At 48.3% G+C, this 19,894-nt stretch overlaps 6 protein-coding genes across 6 annotated transcripts; 4 read left to right on the forward strand and 2 right to left on the reverse strand.

Annotated features, from left to right (window-relative positions):
• Positions 1–80: 80 nt before the first annotated feature.
• On the reverse strand, positions 81–1,248 carry BJ212DRAFT_1483075 (uncharacterized protein; the record flags this gene model as incomplete). The annotated part of the gene is made up of 9 exons (XM_041340550.1): positions 81–387; positions 441–498; positions 551–623; positions 677–682; positions 733–850; positions 903–936; positions 992–1,014; positions 1,067–1,156; positions 1,211–1,248. The coding sequence occupies 9 exons, from the start codon at positions 1,246–1,248 to the stop codon at positions 81–83; spliced, it is 747 nt and encodes a 248-aa protein (XP_041190586.1).
• A 1,020-nt stretch (positions 1,249–2,268) lies between these two features.
• BJ212DRAFT_1369772 (uncharacterized protein) lies at positions 2,269–3,616 on the forward strand. Its single transcript, XM_041336233.1, has 9 exons — positions 2,269–2,387; positions 2,444–2,533; positions 2,592–2,614; positions 2,677–2,710; positions 2,764–2,833; positions 2,891–2,944; positions 3,008–3,080; positions 3,136–3,193; positions 3,242–3,616. The coding sequence occupies exons 1-9, from the start codon at positions 2,350–2,352 to the stop codon at positions 3,441–3,443; spliced, it is 642 nt and encodes a 213-aa protein (XP_041190587.1). The 5' UTR covers positions 2,269–2,349; the 3' UTR covers positions 3,444–3,616.
• An 86-nt stretch (positions 3,617–3,702) lies between these two features.
• BJ212DRAFT_1369776 (uncharacterized protein) lies at positions 3,703–4,639 on the forward strand. Its single transcript, XM_041336234.1, has 2 exons — positions 3,703–4,253; positions 4,322–4,639. Exons 1-2 carry the CDS (start codon positions 3,831–3,833, stop codon positions 4,526–4,528), a joined length of 630 nt encoding a protein of 209 aa, XP_041190588.1. The 5' UTR covers positions 3,703–3,830; the 3' UTR covers positions 4,529–4,639.
• A 110-nt stretch (positions 4,640–4,749) lies between these two features.
• BJ212DRAFT_1276340 (uncharacterized protein) lies at positions 4,750–6,096 on the forward strand (the record flags this gene model as incomplete). The annotated part of the gene is made up of 4 exons (XM_041331275.1): positions 4,750–5,135; positions 5,211–5,607; positions 5,682–5,786; positions 5,836–6,096. The coding sequence occupies 4 exons, from the start codon at positions 4,750–4,752 to the stop codon at positions 6,094–6,096; spliced, it is 1,149 nt and encodes a 382-aa protein (XP_041190589.1).
• A 1,598-nt stretch (positions 6,097–7,694) lies between these two features.
• BJ212DRAFT_1369783 (uncharacterized protein) lies at positions 7,695–10,061 on the forward strand. Its single transcript, XM_041336235.1, has 4 exons — positions 7,695–7,922; positions 7,978–8,451; positions 8,504–9,261; positions 9,320–10,061. The coding sequence occupies exons 2-4, from the start codon at positions 7,980–7,982 to the stop codon at positions 9,950–9,952; spliced, it is 1,863 nt and encodes a 620-aa protein (XP_041190590.1). The 5' UTR covers positions 7,695–7,922; positions 7,978–7,979; the 3' UTR covers positions 9,953–10,061.
• On the reverse strand, positions 10,062–17,682 carry BJ212DRAFT_1369786 (uncharacterized protein). The gene is made up of 15 exons (XM_041336236.1): positions 17,493–17,682; positions 17,178–17,440; positions 15,484–17,112; positions 14,890–15,434; positions 13,658–14,846; positions 13,021–13,609; positions 12,850–12,972; positions 12,402–12,791; positions 12,266–12,340; positions 12,043–12,217; positions 11,910–11,988; positions 11,717–11,855; positions 11,443–11,663; positions 10,975–11,392; positions 10,062–10,912 (listed from the first exon to the last, which is right to left on the reverse strand). Exons 2-15 carry the CDS (start codon positions 17,438–17,440, stop codon positions 10,313–10,315), a joined length of 6,435 nt encoding a protein of 2,144 aa, XP_041190591.1. The 5' UTR covers positions 17,493–17,682; the 3' UTR covers positions 10,062–10,312.
• Between the last annotated feature and the right edge of the window lie 2,212 nt (positions 17,683–19,894).

A 19,894-nucleotide genomic window follows, 5' to 3' on the forward strand; every position in this document is an offset into this window, starting at 1 on the left:
AGCCGGTGTTCAGTAGTATAATACGCGAGAAATGAACGACGTGATTAAATGCGAACAACTGGCTAGCAAGAGAATTTGAATCATGCTGTTGGGACTGCAGATAAGGATAATGCGAAAACAGGAAGAAACCTGAGATACAGACCCCCAACAACAGTTAATTGAGTGCTCGAATTTGACATGCCTTGATCAGCCTGAGTGATCTTGTAATGTCCAGTGGATGGGTCCCGTTTGAGGTCCCATGTCGTGGACTCAGAAAGCGCAGCGAGATTTTGCTCCCAGATCGCAGGAGTGTCGATGGCTCCCTGCAAGATTGCGGTGTGTTTATAATCTGAAGTGATGTAGGCGCGCAGGATCGAAGTGAACTTAATCGTGATGTTACTGGCGTGTCTGCGTTTTACACAGTGAGTTATCTGGTTATATGTAAAGGAAAGACGACATACTCAATTTCCTTGAAGTATAAAATTGGCCTAGGCATCAAGTCTCTCGGGCTCATAAAGCCTGCAACTGAAACATTATGCTGAGGCCAAAAATAAATATGGTGGTCACAAACCGAGTGCGATATCTTGAACGGAACCAGTATCGTTCCGGAATTCCAGGTAACCAGAGACTCCCTTCACAGGAATCTGCAGGTTATTCGTGAGCTGTGGGAACAGAAATAAATAAAAATAGGACTTACAGAGAACTGGAAGACACAATTCTTCCTGAGTCAATGCGGTCATTTCGCTATCCTACATGACGGCGTTCGATTGAGTGTTCGCAGAGCAGATGAGAGTCTCCCACGTTGATCTCCATGCAGGTTTCAGCCTCAATTATGTTCCCATCTGTAACTTGTGGTCTGGAAAAAGCAAGCCTATACGCAGAATGAGTACGGTTCATGAGCATGTTTATCGACATTAACTTACTGGCTCGTGTAGTTTGCATGCATCCTGTACGAGCCTGGGACGAGGAGTCATAAGTAATTGGGCAATTGGGCAAGAAAGACGACACCCACCTGTTTGTCCGAAGGTGGTGAGCCTGAAATGTTGCAAGGTTCGAAGCCAACGCAAGCGAAAGTGCGGGTACTTACCAGCATATGGCGGGAAAGCATGTCTGGTAGATGCCCTTCACGTCGCTATCAAAAGTCAGCAGGAGTGTCACTTCCTTGCCGAGATCTTTCCTGCGAAACAGGTCGGGTGAAAAGTAATAAAGGAGATAGCACAAGGACGCTCACGTCTGGAAATACAAGTTTCTGACGAAGGCGCTTGACATTGTAAAAATGCAGTTGAGATTGGATGCGAACGAAAAATTGTTTTCTGCATCTGCGCAACCGGGGAGTTGTGAGCACGAGCATGGATAAGCACAAACCGTAAGCTCCCAGGTGTGAGCTCTCCCAATATAGCTAACTTCTCCTTTCCTACAGCTTCGTACCTTCATACCACTGCAACTACATGGGCGCGCTGCCCTGTGGCTGGACCTGCTTGGCTTGCGGTGTTGTATAGACACAACCTTAGCATCGTCACGCGTCACAACGACACATTGCATTCAACTTGGATAGAGTTATAATATTTCGTGTGACCATCACGCTTTCTCGAGGCTGATGGAGGCAGAATCATTGAGAACACGTAGTGTTACACCACAATGCGCACTTGTTGATATGAATTCGGTGCGAGTTGCAACTCGATCTGCACTATTGTTGACATTACTCCAGGCGGAACGGCTGGCATATAGGGATAAGTTACAAATAATATGATAATCGGAGGGCGAGGAAGAGGGCCGGGGGTGTACCGGGTTCGGGACTCGGAGGGTACCATAAGAGACGGGCACAAAGATTGTCAAATAAGCACCAGTGGCAATTACGAACCCCCGACGCACGAAGGTGCAGCTACTACTAGCAAAGGCATGAAAAATGTATATCAAGCCAAGGAAGCAGGTATGGGTATGTCCTTCAGGTTGGCAGCGCGCAAAAATTTAAGCTTTTGAGTCCATAGGGATCGAAACTCAGGTACGTAGGTCCCCAGCGGCAGGTACAGAGGCACGGTTTGAAAAGCTAAGAATAATTTAGCTATATAGGTGAGGGGTGTAATGTATTAAGTCCTCAGCGGCAGGTACGAAGGTACAGGAAGGGACCACCAAGACAAAGCTGGCTAAATAACAGTGGAGAGAATGAGTTGAGGCGTGATGCATCTAGTATGTCTCCAGCGGCAGGTACGTATTACTACGAAGGCACCAAGGTGCTGAGGAAAGGCCCAGAGTCAGGGATAACTTGAAGCTGACGATGTAAACCAAGGAAGCGGGGTACTACGCCCCATGCACCCATTCGAGACATAAAAGGCTGGGACTGCAGAGCTTGAAGCTACTCAATCTGAAGCAATGTCAGAAACATTGGTTAGAAACTTGAACTTTCAGACGTGAGTGTCTTTGCGCTTATTGTGCTGCCCCATCTTTTTATCTGACCATCTCGCAGCCATGACCTCGGTAGGGAAGTGACGCTTTTACTCACTTTCGATGGCAACATGAAAGGCCTCTATAAGAATTTCTGCCCCGTGGTATGGAAGTAAGGGCTTCCGCTTCTGCCTGTGTTACTAGTTACTTCATACCTTGAAATATCTTAGGGTCTGCACATTTGGAAAGGAAGGTGCATGTTGTCCCACATTTTCCCTGCTCGATTTCCAACTTACCTATGGCCTCTCGTCTCAGGCCCGTACACCGTGCACGCGACTTACACGAGCCAGTAAGTCTATATCTCCCAATCAAGCTCATAAACCTGACTAATCCATCTTCTAGACTGGCTTTTTTCAAAGCGCAGGTCGACGAAGGAACCATCATTGACGCTGCAACCTGCGTCAATATCAATGTGAGCAACGTTCATCTTCTCCATGGTTCCCTGCATGAACGCCAAGCTATCATACAGGAAGGTGAAGTAACGACCTTGACTCAGGATAATGATGAGGTCTTCCATTTCTCTGTAAGATTGCCTTTTGATCAAGTACTGTCTGTATCACGATAGCTCACGAGATAACTGATTTAGGACCCTGTGCATGGAGGGAAAGGTTTGCTGCAGGCCAAGAACGAGACTGGGCTTGTTCAGGACATCGGAATTGGTCTGTGACTACTTTTTGGTCTTTTTCTTCGTCTCAGCGTATTGTTTAACTCCAGGCTTTATGTGCCCGGGAGAATTGATGCCTACGCCGGCGCTCTACTTCGATGGCGTTGGGTACGTCCTCCCTTTATTTTTCCTACTGGAACTTACAATACAAAACAGAGATGGAAGTAGCGCTGTGGCTAAGTTCATTCCCAAGCTACGCGCCTACGTCACCTCGGACTATGGACAAGCTGCAATCTTGCAACGCGCTATTAGCAGCCACTGCATCTGGGAGCAAGATCTCAGTTATCTTGACTCCGAGAATACGACCTGGAAGCTCACATATGATGAATATTACGGACACAAAATTACCAGGGGATAGGAATCTCAGATTTGTGGTCATGCGTACTTGCTCCCTGTCGTCTGTACCTTGATTTCTTCCATCTTCTCATAGTATTCTCAAATACTTGGAGCCCCGACAGCCCGAGTTTCGACAGTTGTACTGCGTTGAATTGATTATGTATTTGTAACACTTCCCTGCGTTGAATAATATCCTATATGATTTCCCTTGCACTGAGTAACAAGGCGTTCGTCGACCCAGTCCTCAGTGCTCCCGGTGATACCTCGCGAGCTACCGCATCCCTTCTTGTCATGTTGCAGGACTACCAGAGTTGTCTAACGGATCTGTAGTCATGTGTAGACTTTATATGATTTCGACTGTCTTGGCCGCAGTGACTCCACATTCAACTCGATCATTGACGCTCAAGTTATGACCACTGTCAAGCTCGATTCACACATCCTTGAGAAAGATGCGGGCACTATCATGGAACAACTTAACATACGATCGCAACAAGCTACCGTGAGGACACTACAAGTTCTTTTTCTTCGCAGCAGAGCGCAATTAGAACCCATCCACTACGATCCCCCTATTTTCTTGTTACAATCATCATCAATTGCTCCCAGCCACACAGACGTTGCCCCACAAGCCGTCACTGACTACCTCGAAAAGCTCGTTCGAGCAGCGCAGCAGACTGCAGAATCTCACTACTGCGGAAGTTTTGTTGCGGGACAAACCAGCGAGAGCGATGAATTTGCGGATATTGGTGTATGGCTAGGGGAAGGAAATTATCAAAGAAACCATGAGAAGGAGGTCTTGGACAAATTAGGGCTTATTGCATGGGCAGACGCTGAGGTGGGTGTTAGTGTACAAGATCTGAAACGCTGTCGTTGATCGTCATGGCATCTAACATTCTGGTGCAGATAGACCAGATGGATAGACTTTACGATGAGAAGTGGAAAGTGAAGTTAGAGGGTTCAGAAGAAAGTGCCATTGGAAAGCTGTTGGACAGCCTTGAGGACTGTCACCGGTTCTTTGCGCGACGTCAAGACTCGTGCTTCGCTTGTTTTCTCATCGGCCGATCGAAGGCTGGTTGGTGTGGGCTAGCAGGCATCGGGGTGGCGTCTTGAATGAAACTGATCACCAGGATCATTCTGATGTATGCAATATGACGGCTAGACCAGAGCGATACGGAGGTTTGAACTTTGTGGTGTCCACACTGACACAGCCACAACCACTAGTGTTCTCTTTTATGTAAAACTCTCATTTACATAAGTCACGCAGTACTGTCAAGTTAGCTCAGAGATCTGAACGTTTCACTCTCTATTCAGCTATGTCAGGAGACCCAGAGATGGAGGTGGATACAACGCCTGCTGAAGCAAAAGTCACTCAAACTGTTTCGAACCTTGGACCTGGCACCTATGATCGTATTCAAACCCTTAGAGACTTCCACATTCGTCTTCAGTCCATCCGACATATACCTTCGTTACTATTGAGGCATCCGTCTGGATCCTCCCTATCTCATGAAAATGAATTTACTCCTCCATTCGACCCAGCCGACCACGACTTTGCAGCTCCATTCCACACTACTCCAACACAGGACTTTCGCACCCTAAAAACCATAGCCGATGCTCTACGATCTGAAAAACTACAAGAAGCGCTCAAGGTTGCCCGCGAGAGCGAAGAGGCCGATAAGAGCGATCTTGGCTTGTTCCAGAGAGACAGTCGCAAACGGAAGTAAGCACAAATCCCTACATGTAACGGCCTGTACGTTATATATATTCTGATTTTTTCATCTTTCCGGATCTTCAGACGACCACTGTCTCCGGTCGGCTCACCTCAGCCTTACATACCTCCGCCACCGCGAACTTCATCATTATTCCCACCCATTGAGGATGAGTCTCCATGCTTGCGCGCCGAGGGACTGGTAGAATATATTCGAGAATTCAATAGAGGTGACATAAAGTCACCCCCCGGCCCAGGGACCAGTGAATCTTTCCAGCCGAAATGTAGACTTTACATATGGTCCAGGACACGGTCGCCACAACTTTACCGATCAATGAATGGGCCGCCACCAAAGTTGACTAGTCCCGTAATCTTACGGTTCACAATCGAAGATGTACTTACGGCTTACGTCTCCCTCGTGTTCACCCACTCGGAAGATCCACTCCTTGTAGAGAGTGTAACCGCCTTTGGTCCCAGAGAGATGGTACGGATAAGTCAACTTTTTTTTTCACCCGGTCTTCTGATTGTGGCTACAATGTACTTGCCACTTTTGAATAGAAGTTGCCCCACATGCAGTCCGACTATCTCGCGTTTCAAGTACTATCTCAGCATATCGCAAAAATGGTCCAGTCTCATCCGCAAGTTCCTCTTCAGACGCTCGTCGTAAGATATTAAAACTTTGTTACTTTTCATGTGCTGATTGTTTATCAAGTATCTTTTGGTGTCTTATCAGGGACTTTTTGTCGACCGATGTACTAGTTGCGAACGGGTGCTCTCGGTTGAGGGCCATGTTCCTCCCGCTGGGCGTCTATGGATTCCTACTCAGCAACCTATTGATCTTGATGTGAACAAAACAGATGAACCTGATCCCGGTGTTATCATTAATCCAGACGCTACTCCCGCGAGGAGTCAAACCACGGATCATCTCGTTGGACATTGGGAATCACGTCATGTTACATGTATGTACAACTGATTGATCATTATCTAGGTGGTTGGAGCTTGGGAGACTGGACACCGGTGACCAATCTATTTACTGCATTTTGTGGACTGATTCTTGATATACGTAAATTCTGCGGTTAACGGGCTTGGGGTTGACCCTGAATTCATTCCGGACACAACGTGTTCTTTTGATCGAATGACGTTCTTGGAATAGCGTACGTACTATGCTTGGTTCGGTCCGAGTTGCCTCCAAAAGAGTATGCTCGTGGCATCTCCATGACGAATTATTTCACAGAGTGTGCTCGTGGCCCATCTCCAAGACAAATGTTTTTTTTTTCAAGTGATGTGTTCTCCAATTCATTGTACTGCTCGGTTTCGAGCCGCCTTCGAAAGAGTATGCTCATGTCGTCTCCATGACGAATTTTAACCTGGGGTTTTTTTTATTCGGAGCGCTGACAGCCATGCCAATCTGATAGCATTTGATACTAACATTGAATGATTTTGAGTTCACCTATAGGCTCGGCACTATCACACTCCGGGATGGAGTCTGATGGAGCATGTAAAAATGATAAGTCGTCACATTGCAGCTATGTAGATAGTGCGCCCTTACTTTACCCTCACTTTTGTGCCTTTCATATGGACTAGGCTGCAAGTGGGGTGACATGTGCCATGGCCCGCCCGGTTGGCCACCGTCCCGTCGGTTCCCTACGCTATCTGCATGCTAATTGCGGTAGATCTGGCTCAAGTCAAGCAAGCAAAGAGGATGTTTGCAAAAACATATGACACAGTATTACATTGTACACGAATAAAACGCCACTCTGACAAACCACTACAAACTTCGATCCCATGTAAACAAATTAAGTTAGTAAGCACGCTAGGCACCAGGTTGATTGTCGATCATCTCCGTAGTTTTCGTGCATCCCCCCTGTCAGTCATGGGCCCGTCGCTAGGCTATTGTCCTGTTGGACCCCACTTTCTATTTGATTTTTCACATTTCCAGTGGCAGTCTGACTCTATTGTTCTTAGACTTTCAAGGCTTTCACCGGTGCTTGGGAAAGATAGTCGGTCCCGGATAGCTATAAACAACTCCGCGAGGACAGGTTATGCTATTAAAGGTTTGCCACAATCATTTGAGGTAAATTCTGATGATGGCATTGGCAATCATGCTGTTCGAGCGCGTTTTGGTTAAGCTTGCATTCGCTGGTTCAAAGGACCAAAACAAATAAATTGACTGTTGAAGTGCCAAGTGGCTGTCACAGATCTTGGGATCGGCGTTGACGAGACCCAAAGAGGCCGAAAGCACAAATTCTATTTGGAATAAATCTGGCAAAAGTTGATCGAAGCATGCTCTTGTTGGGACGAAAAAGGCAGGAATGGGCACGAGGCTACCAAACCATTATCCATTGCTCTACAACGAGTCAACTTTCAGAAAAATCGCAGACTGTCCATTGTAGGTACCATAGGACAGATGGCAAGCCGGCCAACTTCCTGCATCTCCTTTATTCCTGGTTTATCATAGCTTGGAGTTTAAATATAGTATTAAGTTTATTTTCCGAATCAGATTGGAGTGGATAAACCTTCGCCTCCTATATATCTCGCCTCTTTTTACCATAATTCATAACTCTTTCTGTCCCCGCATCGATCACGTCTGCCCTCAAATATACTTTTTGTCCTTGTTTGCCATCGCAACTTTGACTGTTTCGATATAACGTTCTCAAGTCAGCCACTCGCCCATATTCACATCCTCCTCGTCCTTTCTTTCTGACTACTCCGTCAGCTGCTCTCCTTTACTTGTAAAGCATTTAAAGACTTAGCATACTTCGCTTACCACTACTAGAACTTTCTACCGGCATCATTGAGGTGAGGTTATCTCATCAACGTTACAGTTTATTTAAGTCACCTAATATCCGAGTAGCAATGACCACACAATCTATGCCGGCATACAGTATTCAGTCTAAGGATACACAAGGACCTTCCAGTGGCGAAGCGCATGCCCTCAGCAGTCCGACAGTCGCATGTCAGAGCTTTATAGCGCCACTCGATTCATACCCACGCGTTCCTTCCTCTTCCATTGGTATTTTGCACGTCCTGGGTTATACCCCCGCCGAAGGAGAACAGAACGTTCCCGTCGTAGTGAATTTCAATTGCACTACTGATCTCGCTGCCGGGTCCTACATTCGTCTCGTTGTCGGTCGACGGGCAGTGGGTACTAAGGTTCGTGAGCTTGGGCCAGCCGGCTATGGTCATTGGCAGCTCGAGGCAACCGTTCCTATGTTCTCCCGGCATAATTCTACATCATCAAACCTGCCCTTGACAATTCAAGCCTTAGCCGATGACAAGACATTACTAGACTCTGTCACATTCGGTGAATTTACATACCAGGAACCAGGTATGAATGCCATAGTATCCCGAGACAGTATTCTGACCAGAGACTCCAATAGAGGGTGAAAAAAATACGACCACTATGATGCGAAAGCATGCACCTAATCTCTCGTCAAATAGTCCGGCCCTCACACGGACTACACCTACCGTTGTTGCTTCACGTTCTGAGTCGTCAGATAGACCAAGGAGACGGTCTAAGCCATACAGCCGTCCTTCAACCCCAGCGTCGTGTTCAGATTCAGAACCCGGCCAGTCACAGGCGCAGAAATCATCTACGCGCCCTCAGCCACAAACGCAGGGTCTTCGGCGCATGAGGCAGGCAATCGATACCTCCGAAGACGGTGCCACTGCAAGCCTTGACATTATGGTCGTCCTTGACAGCTTCTGCTATAACTGGGATGATTTGGAGATGCAAGCTGGCAGGCGCCTTGTTCGCTTCTCACGCGTTCGAGATGGGAACAAACTCCTCGTTTCAGCGGAGCGCATCTCACCAGGCGACTATGATGCGAAAGATATCGTCATCTCGTGCATTTACCGCGATGAGACTGACTCATGCTGCGTTACGTCTGTTGACATCATCCATTTGCTCCAGAAGCTCGTCGCCGCAGAGTTCGTTGTTGAGGAGAAGAATCGTATTAGACGGAACCTCGAAGGCCTGCGACCTACCACCGTCTCGAAGTCGCGTCCAGGCTTTGAAGGTCTATTCCAGCGCATTATGGATTTTCCAGATCCGAAACCGCGCAAGATCGAGAAAGATCTGAAAGTCTTTGATTGGAAGTTGCTTCCCCAAGCATTGGATAAGATCATATCTAAATACGTAAGTGGTGTCCTTCCATTACTATTCCGCTTTGGGCGACTCACTAAGGGACCTACAGTCCCTGAGCAACTTTGGGCCTATCCCAACAAAGGAAAGCAGTCAGTCAGCTTCCTATCAGACGTCCGCACAGCGGACCAATATGCAGCCAAAACTGGAATTTTGTCCATCAGTTGGCGATAGCGTTCATCTGGAGGGGCCGCAGGGATCCCAGTCTCATCTCTCACAAATTTCTCAAGCGTCGTGTGTGTCCCAATCGCCTCAGCTAGAGTCACCCATTGAGGATTCCTTGTTCTACCATATGCCGGAAGACCATCTTCGGTCGGTGTACGTGGACCCAGACGTAATTCCCCGGTATTATCCAGGTCACGAACCTTACTTCGTCCCGAGCATGGATCCTTCGCACTATCCTATAGACCCTTCGATGGCACTTGCAAATACCCCATCGCCTATGTCACCGCTTAGCGCTTACCACCACAATCCGACTTGGGACTTGCAAAGTCGGGACAATGTCACCATCCCTTCAGGTGTACCTGCCGACCATCAGCGTCCTGCCTTTGATTTCATTCCCTCCCACGAACCCCTCGACATGTACTCCATCCCCCAATATGCCATGCATACGTACGACTCGTTTGAATTTCAGACGCTACGAGAGCACAGCATGAATCCTTCCTTGGCTAGTCAGGTTGCATGAACATTCATTTTACTCATCTGTGCTATACGTTACCTTTGCGTCATCGCTTATGTGCTCTATCCTATCTTTATTTTTATCTTGCCAGCTATTGTGTCATCAGTCTTTTCGTATCCGGAGAGCCGCGTTTTGATATTTGTATGGCCCATTGTAATTAGCGTTATACCTCTCCTAGTTGTCCCTATGTACTGTATTGGCATGTAATCCATTGGGGTATCAATGTAAATGTATTCAATAGGAACAGCGAACTACGAAAAATAAGTGTCAGCGAAAACGAAGAATAGCAGGAATCAAACAAGTTTGACATGTAGATAATCCAGGAATGAAAGTAGGAAACTAGAGGATACAACAACTAAACCAGTATCAACCTCGACGACTGCGCGTAAAGCTACCGAATCGCGATGATAAGCGCCCTTTGATAGAATTCACACTGCCTATAGTCGATATCGCCACGGAGGCGCCAGAGTGTGCTGGGCCTGTGTTTCCGACCGTGATCAATGAATCCCGTGGAGAGCCTGTGGTAGTATCACTTGGAGCATCTCGCCAGCCAGTCAACACTCCGTTTATACCGTGACGGGCAACGTGTGCGGCGTGCATCTGCAACGGGGTGCGCTTGGCGCCTTCATAATGATGAGAGAGTGGGGGACGCGATGATAGAGGTGAAATTGGTTGAGGGCTCATGGATGAGCCGCTAACTGAAAGAGGGAATCCAAAGGACGGTCGCCCTGATGAGTCTGACAGCGATCGTTGACGAGAACGATCGTCACACGACGAGCTTTGGTCATGAATCCGTATTGAGGCGGCTGATTGTGGGAAATGTTGGAAACCGTTTTCTGCGGATATACGCCGGATTTCTTCGGCAAAGTTTTTCCTGAAGAGCTCTTCCAAGGTTTGATGGAACCGTAACATCTCTTGTGGACAGATTTGACCGTGTAATTTCAGGCAGCTATCCGTCACCCGCACCTATATCGCCGGTAAACAAATCGAACAACTTTCTAACAATCGTCATAAAAACAAAAACATACCTGTTCATCTATCGCGACTCTGAGACGGTCGATCATTTCCACTCTATCAGGGTGCTTGGTAGAGTACGTAGGATCAAAGAATATTTCACGATAAACCGGTAGACCATCCACAGGCGGATCGACGGCTCCATTGAGGCTCATAGAAAGAGCGTTCGTTGAAAACACCTGAGCAGTTTTGGCAAGAGCCGCATATCGCAGATGGAATGATGCCAGTTCCCTACTCCTTTGCTCGACCTCATGGAGAGCATTTTCGACAGGTGATATTTCGGCTACTTCCCATTCTGTAATGTCCGATCTCCTTAGAACTGTGGGAAAGACTTGTTCGGTAGTGAAGGACGTCTTCTCCAACCAGATCTCCTCATTGCCATCGCGGTCAAATTTCGTTATTTGCTTAGTAGAGCTGAAGACATTGATGGCACTGTCCGAAATAATTAGTTGCGCACAGCTCGTTGTTACGAAGGAACTGACCTGTGTTCGTAGTAATTGCGAATGGCTAGTGGGACATCGGGACTGGTGAAAATAGGAAGGGATCGGTCTGGCTCGGGAGTCACAGCAGTACATTGGATGTACTGATCGTTTCCAAATCGCTGATCCGCTGTAGGATCACTCTTCAGCAACTGAGCACCCGGGTGTTTGTTAAGCAGCCGTTCGCAGAATGTGCCAAATTTCTCCCATTCATATCCACGGTACTGCACGCAGAATTTTCAGTAAATATATCAAAAACAATTTGCGACTGACATACAATGAATTGTTTATTCCTCAAGGCGTCAGGGAAGTCTCCATAGAATACCACTCGGAAATAGTCGGAGTAGTAACGTTGATCTGTGATGATATGCTCGAACAATGCAGCTTGATGACGCAATAATTCTGCCAGCCGCGCACTATGAAGATTATTGGAATTGGTCAATAGATAGCGAAGCGCCGCAGGTACATACTAGTTGAATGTGACCTCGGCGTGCTGATTTGCCAGCTCTTTACAGATTTCAATTGCGCTCTCATATGCCTTGCCTTTGCCTACACAGCACTAAGGATACAATGGAGAGCATAGGAGCTGTACGGTAGACTCACCCAAGTAATCCAAAATCAATAAGCACAGGGTCTCCTTCCGATGGAAGTGAGATTGTTGAGGCAGCCCGAGGTCCTCCATAGGTCCAACGAACGAGTAGAGATCCCAATTATGTAAATCAGAATGGAGCTTTAGAGTCAACGCAGCTTCCACATAATTTTGTGATTGTAGGTGGGCCTTCGAACGTGTTAGTACCGATCAATCCTTAGCAATACAATAACTCACATTGACCAACTGGTGCACGTATTTGATGTACATCTCTTCCCTGCCAATGTCGCGGATGAAGTTCATCAGGCGCAGCTGAAAGGGGAAAGAATTTAAGAATCTCGTTTGGATGTTCAATGGATATGAGGATACTCACCGTGGCAATCACACGGTCATCAGCAAACTCTTCGCCCTCAGGTAGGCTGCGAACGTTAAGCAGGAGCTTGAGGAAGGCATCCACCGAGTCAAGGAAAGCAGAGACGCGCTCCCTCAGTTGATCGTCGACCTCGGACGACTCGAATAGGTGCCGCAGTTGTGCAATGAAGAATACGCGAGAGATATCATCGCCCTTGGACTGGGACATGAAGAGGGAATCTAGCTTCCTGACCAGTTCGGTCTCGATCTGGTCAAAGTGGCCGTATTGATGATATTCTGAAATGATCATGCCGAACAGGATCCCGACTGCATTGTTTCGTAGTTGGTCGTGGTGACTGAGACAGAGGTTCACGATGTACCCGATCAATGAGCTCAGCACTGCTTGGTAGCCCTGGGTATTGTCAAGTAATTGAACGTCCAGATAAAATCTGGTATGAGGAAACACGCACCCCTTGAGAGACCGAGCTGGATTCTGTAGGTTCCGGCCAGGCAAGGGCTTCCCATAGTCGCAGCAGTATGTCCGCACCTTCACCTCGAATATCGCCGCCCAAACGCCATACAGCACGCCGTTTCTGAATCCCAACGTAAGAACATATAATACAGAATAAGATCATACGTGCCTGTGGACTAAAATCTTCGATTACAAGCTGCTCGGATGATAAAAGCTTCAGCAACATGAAGAAAGCGTCCTTCCACAGCTCCGCCTTAAACTGATGCGATGCCGACGGTGGGGGTATGAAAATCCGCTTGAGAAGCGTGGCAACAGGATCCATCATCTTGATCAACACCTTGTGTGTTAGGATGTTCACATTCAGCCAGTTGCTCGGGAAGGCATCATTCTCTAGTATAGATGTCGCAACCTTGAAAAACTGCGTCAGCAGAATGGCAAAGTTTTCTTTCCCTTCAATGTCATAGCTAGACTCCAAAAAGTTGTAGATGTGCTTCGTCGGAGCCGAGAGCAGAAGGGAAAGGAGGACTATGGCTGTCTCACCCAAGCCAGGGTTGAAGACCAAGTTGTCTTCGTGCGTCAGCGATGTGCTGGTAGCATTCCGGGGGGCATTAGGCAATAAAGCCATCAGAGAAAATGGATAAGATTCCGGGAATGTGACAGGTACTGCGGCAGTCGTTGTGGTTGGAGTACGCGTCCGCGTCCGTTCCACGGCACGGTGATTAGCCGGATTCTGGAACTCGCGATAAGAGTCAAGAAGCCTGCAAAAATGAATACATCATAATTGTGCCAATATAGAGAATACACACCTCGGCATGAGCATAAGTATATACTCGATGTTCTCCTGCTCCTGCCTGAACAAATTGCGATCCGCCATAACCGATGACGATACCAACTGCAGCTGCAATTTGTCCAGCATCACCGCAAGAATTGTCACACAAAGCCGGATAGACTCCAACCAGCTCACTCTCGCTCCATCACGCACGCCATCGGAATCCGCCGTGGCGGTCTGCGTGAATTCATCATATCGGCCGAAGTGAGGCTTGATCCACATAACGACAGCTTGAACGAGCAATGACCGTGAGTTGGGGTTATCGAACAAGAAACCCTTGACGATCTGCAAGTACATGATCAATCGCCATATGATAATTTTGCCCTTGCCAGTCGAGCTGGCATTGACAAAGTTCGTAGTGACCGTCACAAGCTCGATGGTGGGGATGATCTTGGCAAGTTCTGGAAGGATGGACGTAAAATGCTGCAATGCAATGGTCTGTGTGCCAATGATAGACGCTGGTGACGTAGTTGCCATCATCTTGTTAACTTCAATGAGATGACAACGAATTTCTTTCTTGAACATCGTCTCCAAGTGCTCGGCGGTTGCTCCGTCACCCATACCCAGCTCAGTGCTCTTCTGAAGTTCTCGTGCGCGCGTGATAAACTTGAAGATATAATGCCAAACCTTTAGCGCTGCGCGTAAAGGCGAGGCTGCATCATTATCAGTCGGATTCCGGAGCAGACGGTCCATCGAGCGGATCATGTGCGAAGAAGCTGCAGCGCAGTTGAAATGCTGCTCAATGTAGACATCCAAGACGGGCTGGAAATTGCTGAATCGACGATCTTGCACGATACCGAGGACAGTTACCAGGGCACTGAAGACGAGGTGGTCCATCTCACCGGCCTGGTTGTTCTGCGACTCCATGATACCGAAGAGCGAATCGAAGATGTCCCTAAGAAATTTGACGATTTCTCCTTCGCCCACAAAGGTAAACTTGCTGAGGACAGTCTGCAGCAGCTCCTTGTCATTTATTTGCTCCCAGTTAAGCAAACTCATAAGCACAGGGTTCTGTGTAAACTTAGTGGAACAGAGAGATGACCGTATGATGACGGTGTCCCTCATGGGCGAAGCCAGCTTCAGCAGATCTGGCGATACAGAAACTTGCTCAGGGCGCTGTCCAGGGAGTACCCACGGTGACGACGCGAGGTACATGTCCGTCGTGACTTGCAGGCAGCTTATCTGCGCGGTACAGTACTAAAGTATGACTGCCATCCTCCAAAAACGCCCCTTGACCGGGAAAGAGTGGCTGGAATGCAAACGCGAACGGCTTATCCGCATTGAGCCCTCGTCCAGAGCGGTTCCGGAATGTAAAGAATAAATGCCAGTTGGGAATACCGCGAAGTGGAAGCTGGAGTTTGATGAGCTCGCCGAATGTGGGCTGATTGTTGCGCATGAAGACCATTGAATGGAACTGAGTCACGCTGGGCTCGCCACTACCCAGAGAGATGGCATTCTCAATGGTGCGACCTTCTTGATCTCTGACTTCGATCGACACTTGAGCGTTTTGGGACACTGGACCAGGACGCGTGAAATTGACCATGCTGAGTCGGGCGGAACCGCTGGGGGAGGATGGGAAATCTCCTGTCCACAACTTGATGTAGAGCTCGTTGCGCACGTCTCCAGGAAACACCACATCCGGGAATCCAAGTCGGAGGGTCAACGGAATGTCTTGCAGAAGAGACATATTCTCTCTGATAACAGTAGATGAGTCACCATGGAATATTTTCACAGAAACAGCAAGCATCTCAGCCCTGGTCGCAACGTCAGGACACGGAACGGAAAATTGGACGTCACGCTCACCTTGGCGACTTCTCGAACTCCTTCACGTTATTTGCGATGATGTCCTGATGTAACATCGAGAAAAGTGCTTCGTTGGTAGGCACGAAGATCGGCATGCAGTGCTCCTTCATCGGGCTCACATCCGTACCGTCGACCATCATCTTCGTGAGCTGTGATAACTCGAGCACTGCGCAACCAAACGGCCTACGGAAGTTCATCGGGAGTTCCGACATTAGAGTCGTACGGGAGGGTGTCAACGGGATATCAGACAGCGATGCTTCAGATGGCCTGCGCCCGCCCTCACCCGGGGCACCTGATCCCATCGTGTTATTCATCTTAAGTGCGCCGTTCCGCACGATACGACAGACCAGGAATAGCGGGTCCTGCGCATCCGACTGTGCGATATCAGTAAAGAGTGTGCGAATGCGGGCGTTGGGGTCGCGTGACAGCACTCCGTTGTGATTAAGTACGATGCAGCAGTCTTCGGTAACGAACCGCGGGAATTCGGAGTGCTTGTAGACCGAAAAGAAAAGCTCGGCCGTCTCGCCTGGTGCACAGGGAGTTGCAACAAAAGCGCGGAGGTCGAGGAAAATGTGGTAGAATTTAGCTGCAGTCGGCTTCTCAGGCTGGTATGGACCCAGGGAACCGACCTGCCGAGAGATGGTTTTGTTTCGGGATATATCGGGGAATGCAGAATGTGCAGGAGTGGGTATGGGTATCGTGGAGAATTCGGAAGGTCCGATGGTAAGCTTGGATGAGTTGTCTATAGGCACATTGATATATGCGAGAGAAGTTTGCATGGCATACATCCGCACAGCGCTGACCCAGCTGCGAGGATCGATCTCGCCCTCTACATCCACTGTCACTAGCGCACCCCATGTCGGATGGCGAACGATTATATCGAGATCCTGCACCACATTACCGCTCACCAAGCGCGCAACGCAATCCCTCCTCAGACTAACCGTCTCCTCTGCACTCAATGTTTGCGCAAGTAGCTGTCTTCGTCCAAGGTGGAGCGCTTCAATATGCTCGCGAACCGTATGAAAGAGCTTGTAATCCCGCCTTGCGAGGTACTGGAACATCATGCTATGCCATTCTCGAAGGGCACTAGCGATCTCGTCGATGATGGGCTGCACCGCGCCAGAGGCTGTATCATCACCTGACTTTAGAGATGGACGTGGAGGGAGGGGCTTCGCGTTCTCGGAATCTGGCACGGAGTGTATGCTCGCGGGATATACGACAAGCGCAGCGCGAGTGGACTTGGCCTGGTCTGGTGGGGGCCCAAGTTTGAATGATTTGCGTTCGTCGTCATATGTCAGTTCTCTGACTTCCCGATCTCTTTCTCTGTGCTCGCGAGGGGGTTCTGGGCCTGAGTTTGCACGCTCACGCTTCCATTGTGCAAGGTAGTCTGCACTAGTTACTGACCCGTTGTGGTTCGAGGAGCTGGTTGTAAGGGATGTGACGAGGTCTGGCAGGCGTCCTTCGGCATCTGAGAGCTCATCACGGACAAAGATATGGGACGCAGGAAATATGCCAATGAAAACCTGTTGCGGTTCCTCGGTTTTGACTGGTTTGGCGGATGAAGACGAAGTTGGGTCAGAGGAAGTAGACCAGGTGACCGGTGGAAGGCGGGCAGTGCAGACTACGTAGCTGAATATTGTAAGAGTAATAAGTACTCCAGACGACACGAGAACTCTGTTGCCAGTATAACGCACCCTCTGTACCATATGCCATCCGCTTGGTTTCCTCTTGGGGTATACTTTTCGAAAGCATAGACCTCATCGCCAACTTCGAGGGAGACCACATCCCTGTGCACACCACTCTCGTCTGTGGAGCCCTCTGTAATAGTCGACATGGGGCGACGACTTGATAGCCTGGTGTCGCGTTTGGAGGGCGATAGTGGATGGACGGCATAGCCATAGACGATGAGAGGCAAGGGCTCCCAAACGCCCTTGCGCTGTGCGTTTGCAGAGCCCATCTTCGTGTTATATGATTAGCCAGAAGGCAGTCAAGTCGGCACAGTTGTTTACCAAGGCTAGAAGACAGCTGTAACGACGTCTTGCAACCTGGCTTGATAGCACGTAATGAAACCGCAAAGACCTTTAACGAGCAAACACTTGTGCAGGTCGTGGACAGAGATAGAAAAGCTGAAAGCGCGTTACACGAGCTGGGAATTTGGTCGAGCACGTTGCATAACAAGGCTTCATATAATTCATTTTCACAATGCCAACATCATGATCATCACATCATGCCAAATCCATACATACATATAAACATTGTCATGTAACCCTTTATTTTTCCCTCCATCTACAATGTATCAAACAATATTTGAGTGCTTACAAGCTAATCCTAGCATTGGCGGCTGTCCATTTCGGATCCTTGGCAGGCGCGTGATGTGAATCTGCTCCACAGGAATCATGAAACAAGAGGAATCCTGTTTTGGCAGGGAGCTGCGATACTCCAGTTTTGATTTTGATCATTCTTTGCATGATTTCATGGCACATGGATGCAGCGTATACCAATACACATATACGTTCGTTCACGTATCAAAGTTTGATTCTACGACGCGCTGTCTAATGGGTGAGTCAAATCCTTTTGATCCTCTGGTGATACTAGACCACGACACTGCTGAAGAAACTGTGCTATGCATGATGTAGCTCCTCCTGATGATCAGCGCCGACAAGTGCTGCGCTTGATGGAGGAGTTCCTCCACAAAAGCATGATCCATATCCCGTGCTCGTTGTCGTTGGGGATTCCAACGACAAAAAAACACGGGACACGAATGCTGGCTGGTTTTCTTACTCAGGACAATTAATGATCGACGATAGCTTTCGATTCCAAGCGCATATAATGGATTCACATTCACACGATAGATCCAGACACGGAGCGAAATGCCCTTGCCTGCAAGGTTTCTTTCTACAATGTATCTTTCACCATGGCGATATCGATGATATCATGGCTTTAATGCTGCTTACTGATACGGGGACCCCACCAACTTGTTAGCAATTTACATTATGCTGATATCTACTCACTTTCTTGCAGGAACTCTCTCCTTGTATAAACCCTACATCTTGTTCGTTATATCTCCCAAAATCGTAAGATTTCACCATCATGTCAACTTAATGCGCTCTGTAGCTTCCTGGTATCGGAGAAGATTTTGTGATTGGTCCTAGGGAGATCAACGCACCTGGCCCTGACGAACTTCTCGTCAAAATCGTTTCGAATGGTCTGAACCCTTTATATTGGATAATCCAGGAAGAGTGATTCATCTTCTTCAAGTCCTACTCGGCGATCATCGGTGGAGAGGCTGCTGGTAATGTGGAAGCCGTTGGTGATGGCATTGCCGATTTCAACTAAGGGAACAGGGTGTAGGTGACATCAAAGATAGTAAGTAGGACTGCATTAGCGTTTCTGCAACAGATTATTTAAAGCGTGCATGAGTAACAAGTTTTCCACCTTCCAACAATACTGCACCATAGTTACTGGCTTGGCTGCAAAGGTCCTGTAAGCTCCAACAAAATCGAGATCCCACACACTGATTCCTCTTTAGATTTCGCAGAATGTCTCTTTCGACCAAGTGGCCTCTGTGCAGGTTGGCATCATACCTGTTGTCCAAGCCGTTGCCTTGTGTGCACAACAGCCTGGGTCACACTGCGTCACAGGTGGAAGGGGGAATGAAAAGCGTGACAGGCAGCCTATCGTCATCATTGCTGGTACATCGTCCGTCGGGCGGTAACGTGCGTGAAAGTTCAACTTTGTTCCTTGGTTGAATTCTCGCAAAGTACGTAGCGATCCAGCTTGCTAGGCTCTCTGGATTTTCCCCCATCATCACCACAGCTTCCTTGCACAACACTGAACTCCTTTCCTCACCTGGTGCTGCCCACGTACTCGATGTAAGCTCTCGACTGCTGTATTGAAAGAAACAATCGCCAAGATCACACTATCACCTATTACATTGGCCTTCGGCACCATCCCTTCTCCTGACGCAATATACGGCTCATGACATCATTACTGCTGGAGGAACGTTTATAACGGCGACACGGCCTCAGGTGGTTAACAAAATCGAGGACGAGGTACTCTACCACGTGTATGGTGACTTTATATACTCCTCCCAACCGTGAGCGGGGCAAGAGTTTTAGCCCGTGTTAATGCAATGACTCTCCGATGGGACAATCAAAGTTTGTCGCTCGTCTATGCACGTATCCTCGATACTCGCATAGTTTTATGTCAGCCAAACGCTGTTGAAGTCGTCCCAGGCGGCTTGAAAGGCGTCTCTTCCGGTCTGCAGAGACGGAAGAATAATCTTGTCAGCGATAAGAAACTAGTAATTCAGCCTTGAGACTGCGTGGGGGCCAGAGCTTGAGAGAGGACAGTATAAGGTTTATCTCATGCGTGTGTTACGATTATGAAAAGAATCAACAGCTTAAATTTG

Source organism: Suillus subaureus (assembly GCF_016647635.1).
Source record: "Suillus subaureus strain MN1 chromosome Unknown BJ212scaffold_26, whole genome shotgun sequence".
Classification (NCBI taxonomy): Eukaryota; Fungi; Basidiomycota; class Agaricomycetes; order Boletales; family Suillaceae; genus Suillus; species Suillus subaureus.

What these genes read in the sequence shown, in the direction of transcription:
- BJ212DRAFT_1369772 (XM_041336233.1), top strand. Translation starts at nt 2,350, where the DNA reads ATGTCAGAAACATTGGTTAGAAACTTGAACTTTCAGAC. An exon ending in TGTTCAGGACATCGGAATTG is followed by an intron (nt 3,081 to 3,135) that starts GTCTGTGACTAC and finishes GTTTAACTCCAG; the next exon opens with GCTTTATGTGCCCGGGAGAA. An exon ending in CTCTACTTCGATGGCGTTGG is followed by an intron (nt 3,194 to 3,241) that starts GTACGTCCTCCC and finishes AATACAAAACAG; the next exon opens with AGATGGAAGTAGCGCTGTGG.
- BJ212DRAFT_1369776 (XM_041336234.1), top strand. Translation starts at nt 3,831, where the DNA reads ATGACCACTGTCAAGCTCGATTCACACATCCTTGAGAAAGATGCGGGC. An exon ending in TTGCATGGGCAGACGCTGAG is followed by an intron (nt 4,254 to 4,321) that starts GTGGGTGTTAGT and finishes ATTCTGGTGCAG; the next exon opens with ATAGACCAGATGGATAGACT.
- BJ212DRAFT_1369783 (XM_041336235.1), top strand. Translation starts at nt 7,980, where the DNA reads ATGACCACACAATCTATGCCGGCATACAGTATTCAGTCTAAGGATACA. An exon ending in ATTTACATACCAGGAACCAG is followed by an intron (nt 8,452 to 8,503) that starts GTATGAATGCCA and finishes AGACTCCAATAG; the next exon opens with AGGGTGAAAAAAATACGACC. An exon ending in ATAAGATCATATCTAAATAC is followed by an intron (nt 9,262 to 9,319) that starts GTAAGTGGTGTC and finishes AGGGACCTACAG; the next exon opens with TCCCTGAGCAACTTTGGGCC.
- BJ212DRAFT_1369786 (XM_041336236.1), bottom strand. Translation starts at nt 17,440, where the DNA reads ATGGGCTCTGCAAACGCACAGCGCAAGGGCGTTTGGGAGCCCTTGCCT. An exon ending in ATACTTATGCTCATGCCGAG is followed by an intron (nt 13,610 to 13,657) that starts GTGTGTATTCTC and finishes TCATTTTTGCAG; the next exon opens with GCTTCTTGACTCTTATCGCG. An exon ending in ATTGATTTTGGATTACTTGG is followed by an intron (nt 11,989 to 12,042) that starts GTGAGTCTACCG and finishes AGTGCTGTGTAG; the next exon opens with GCAAAGGCAAGGCATATGAG.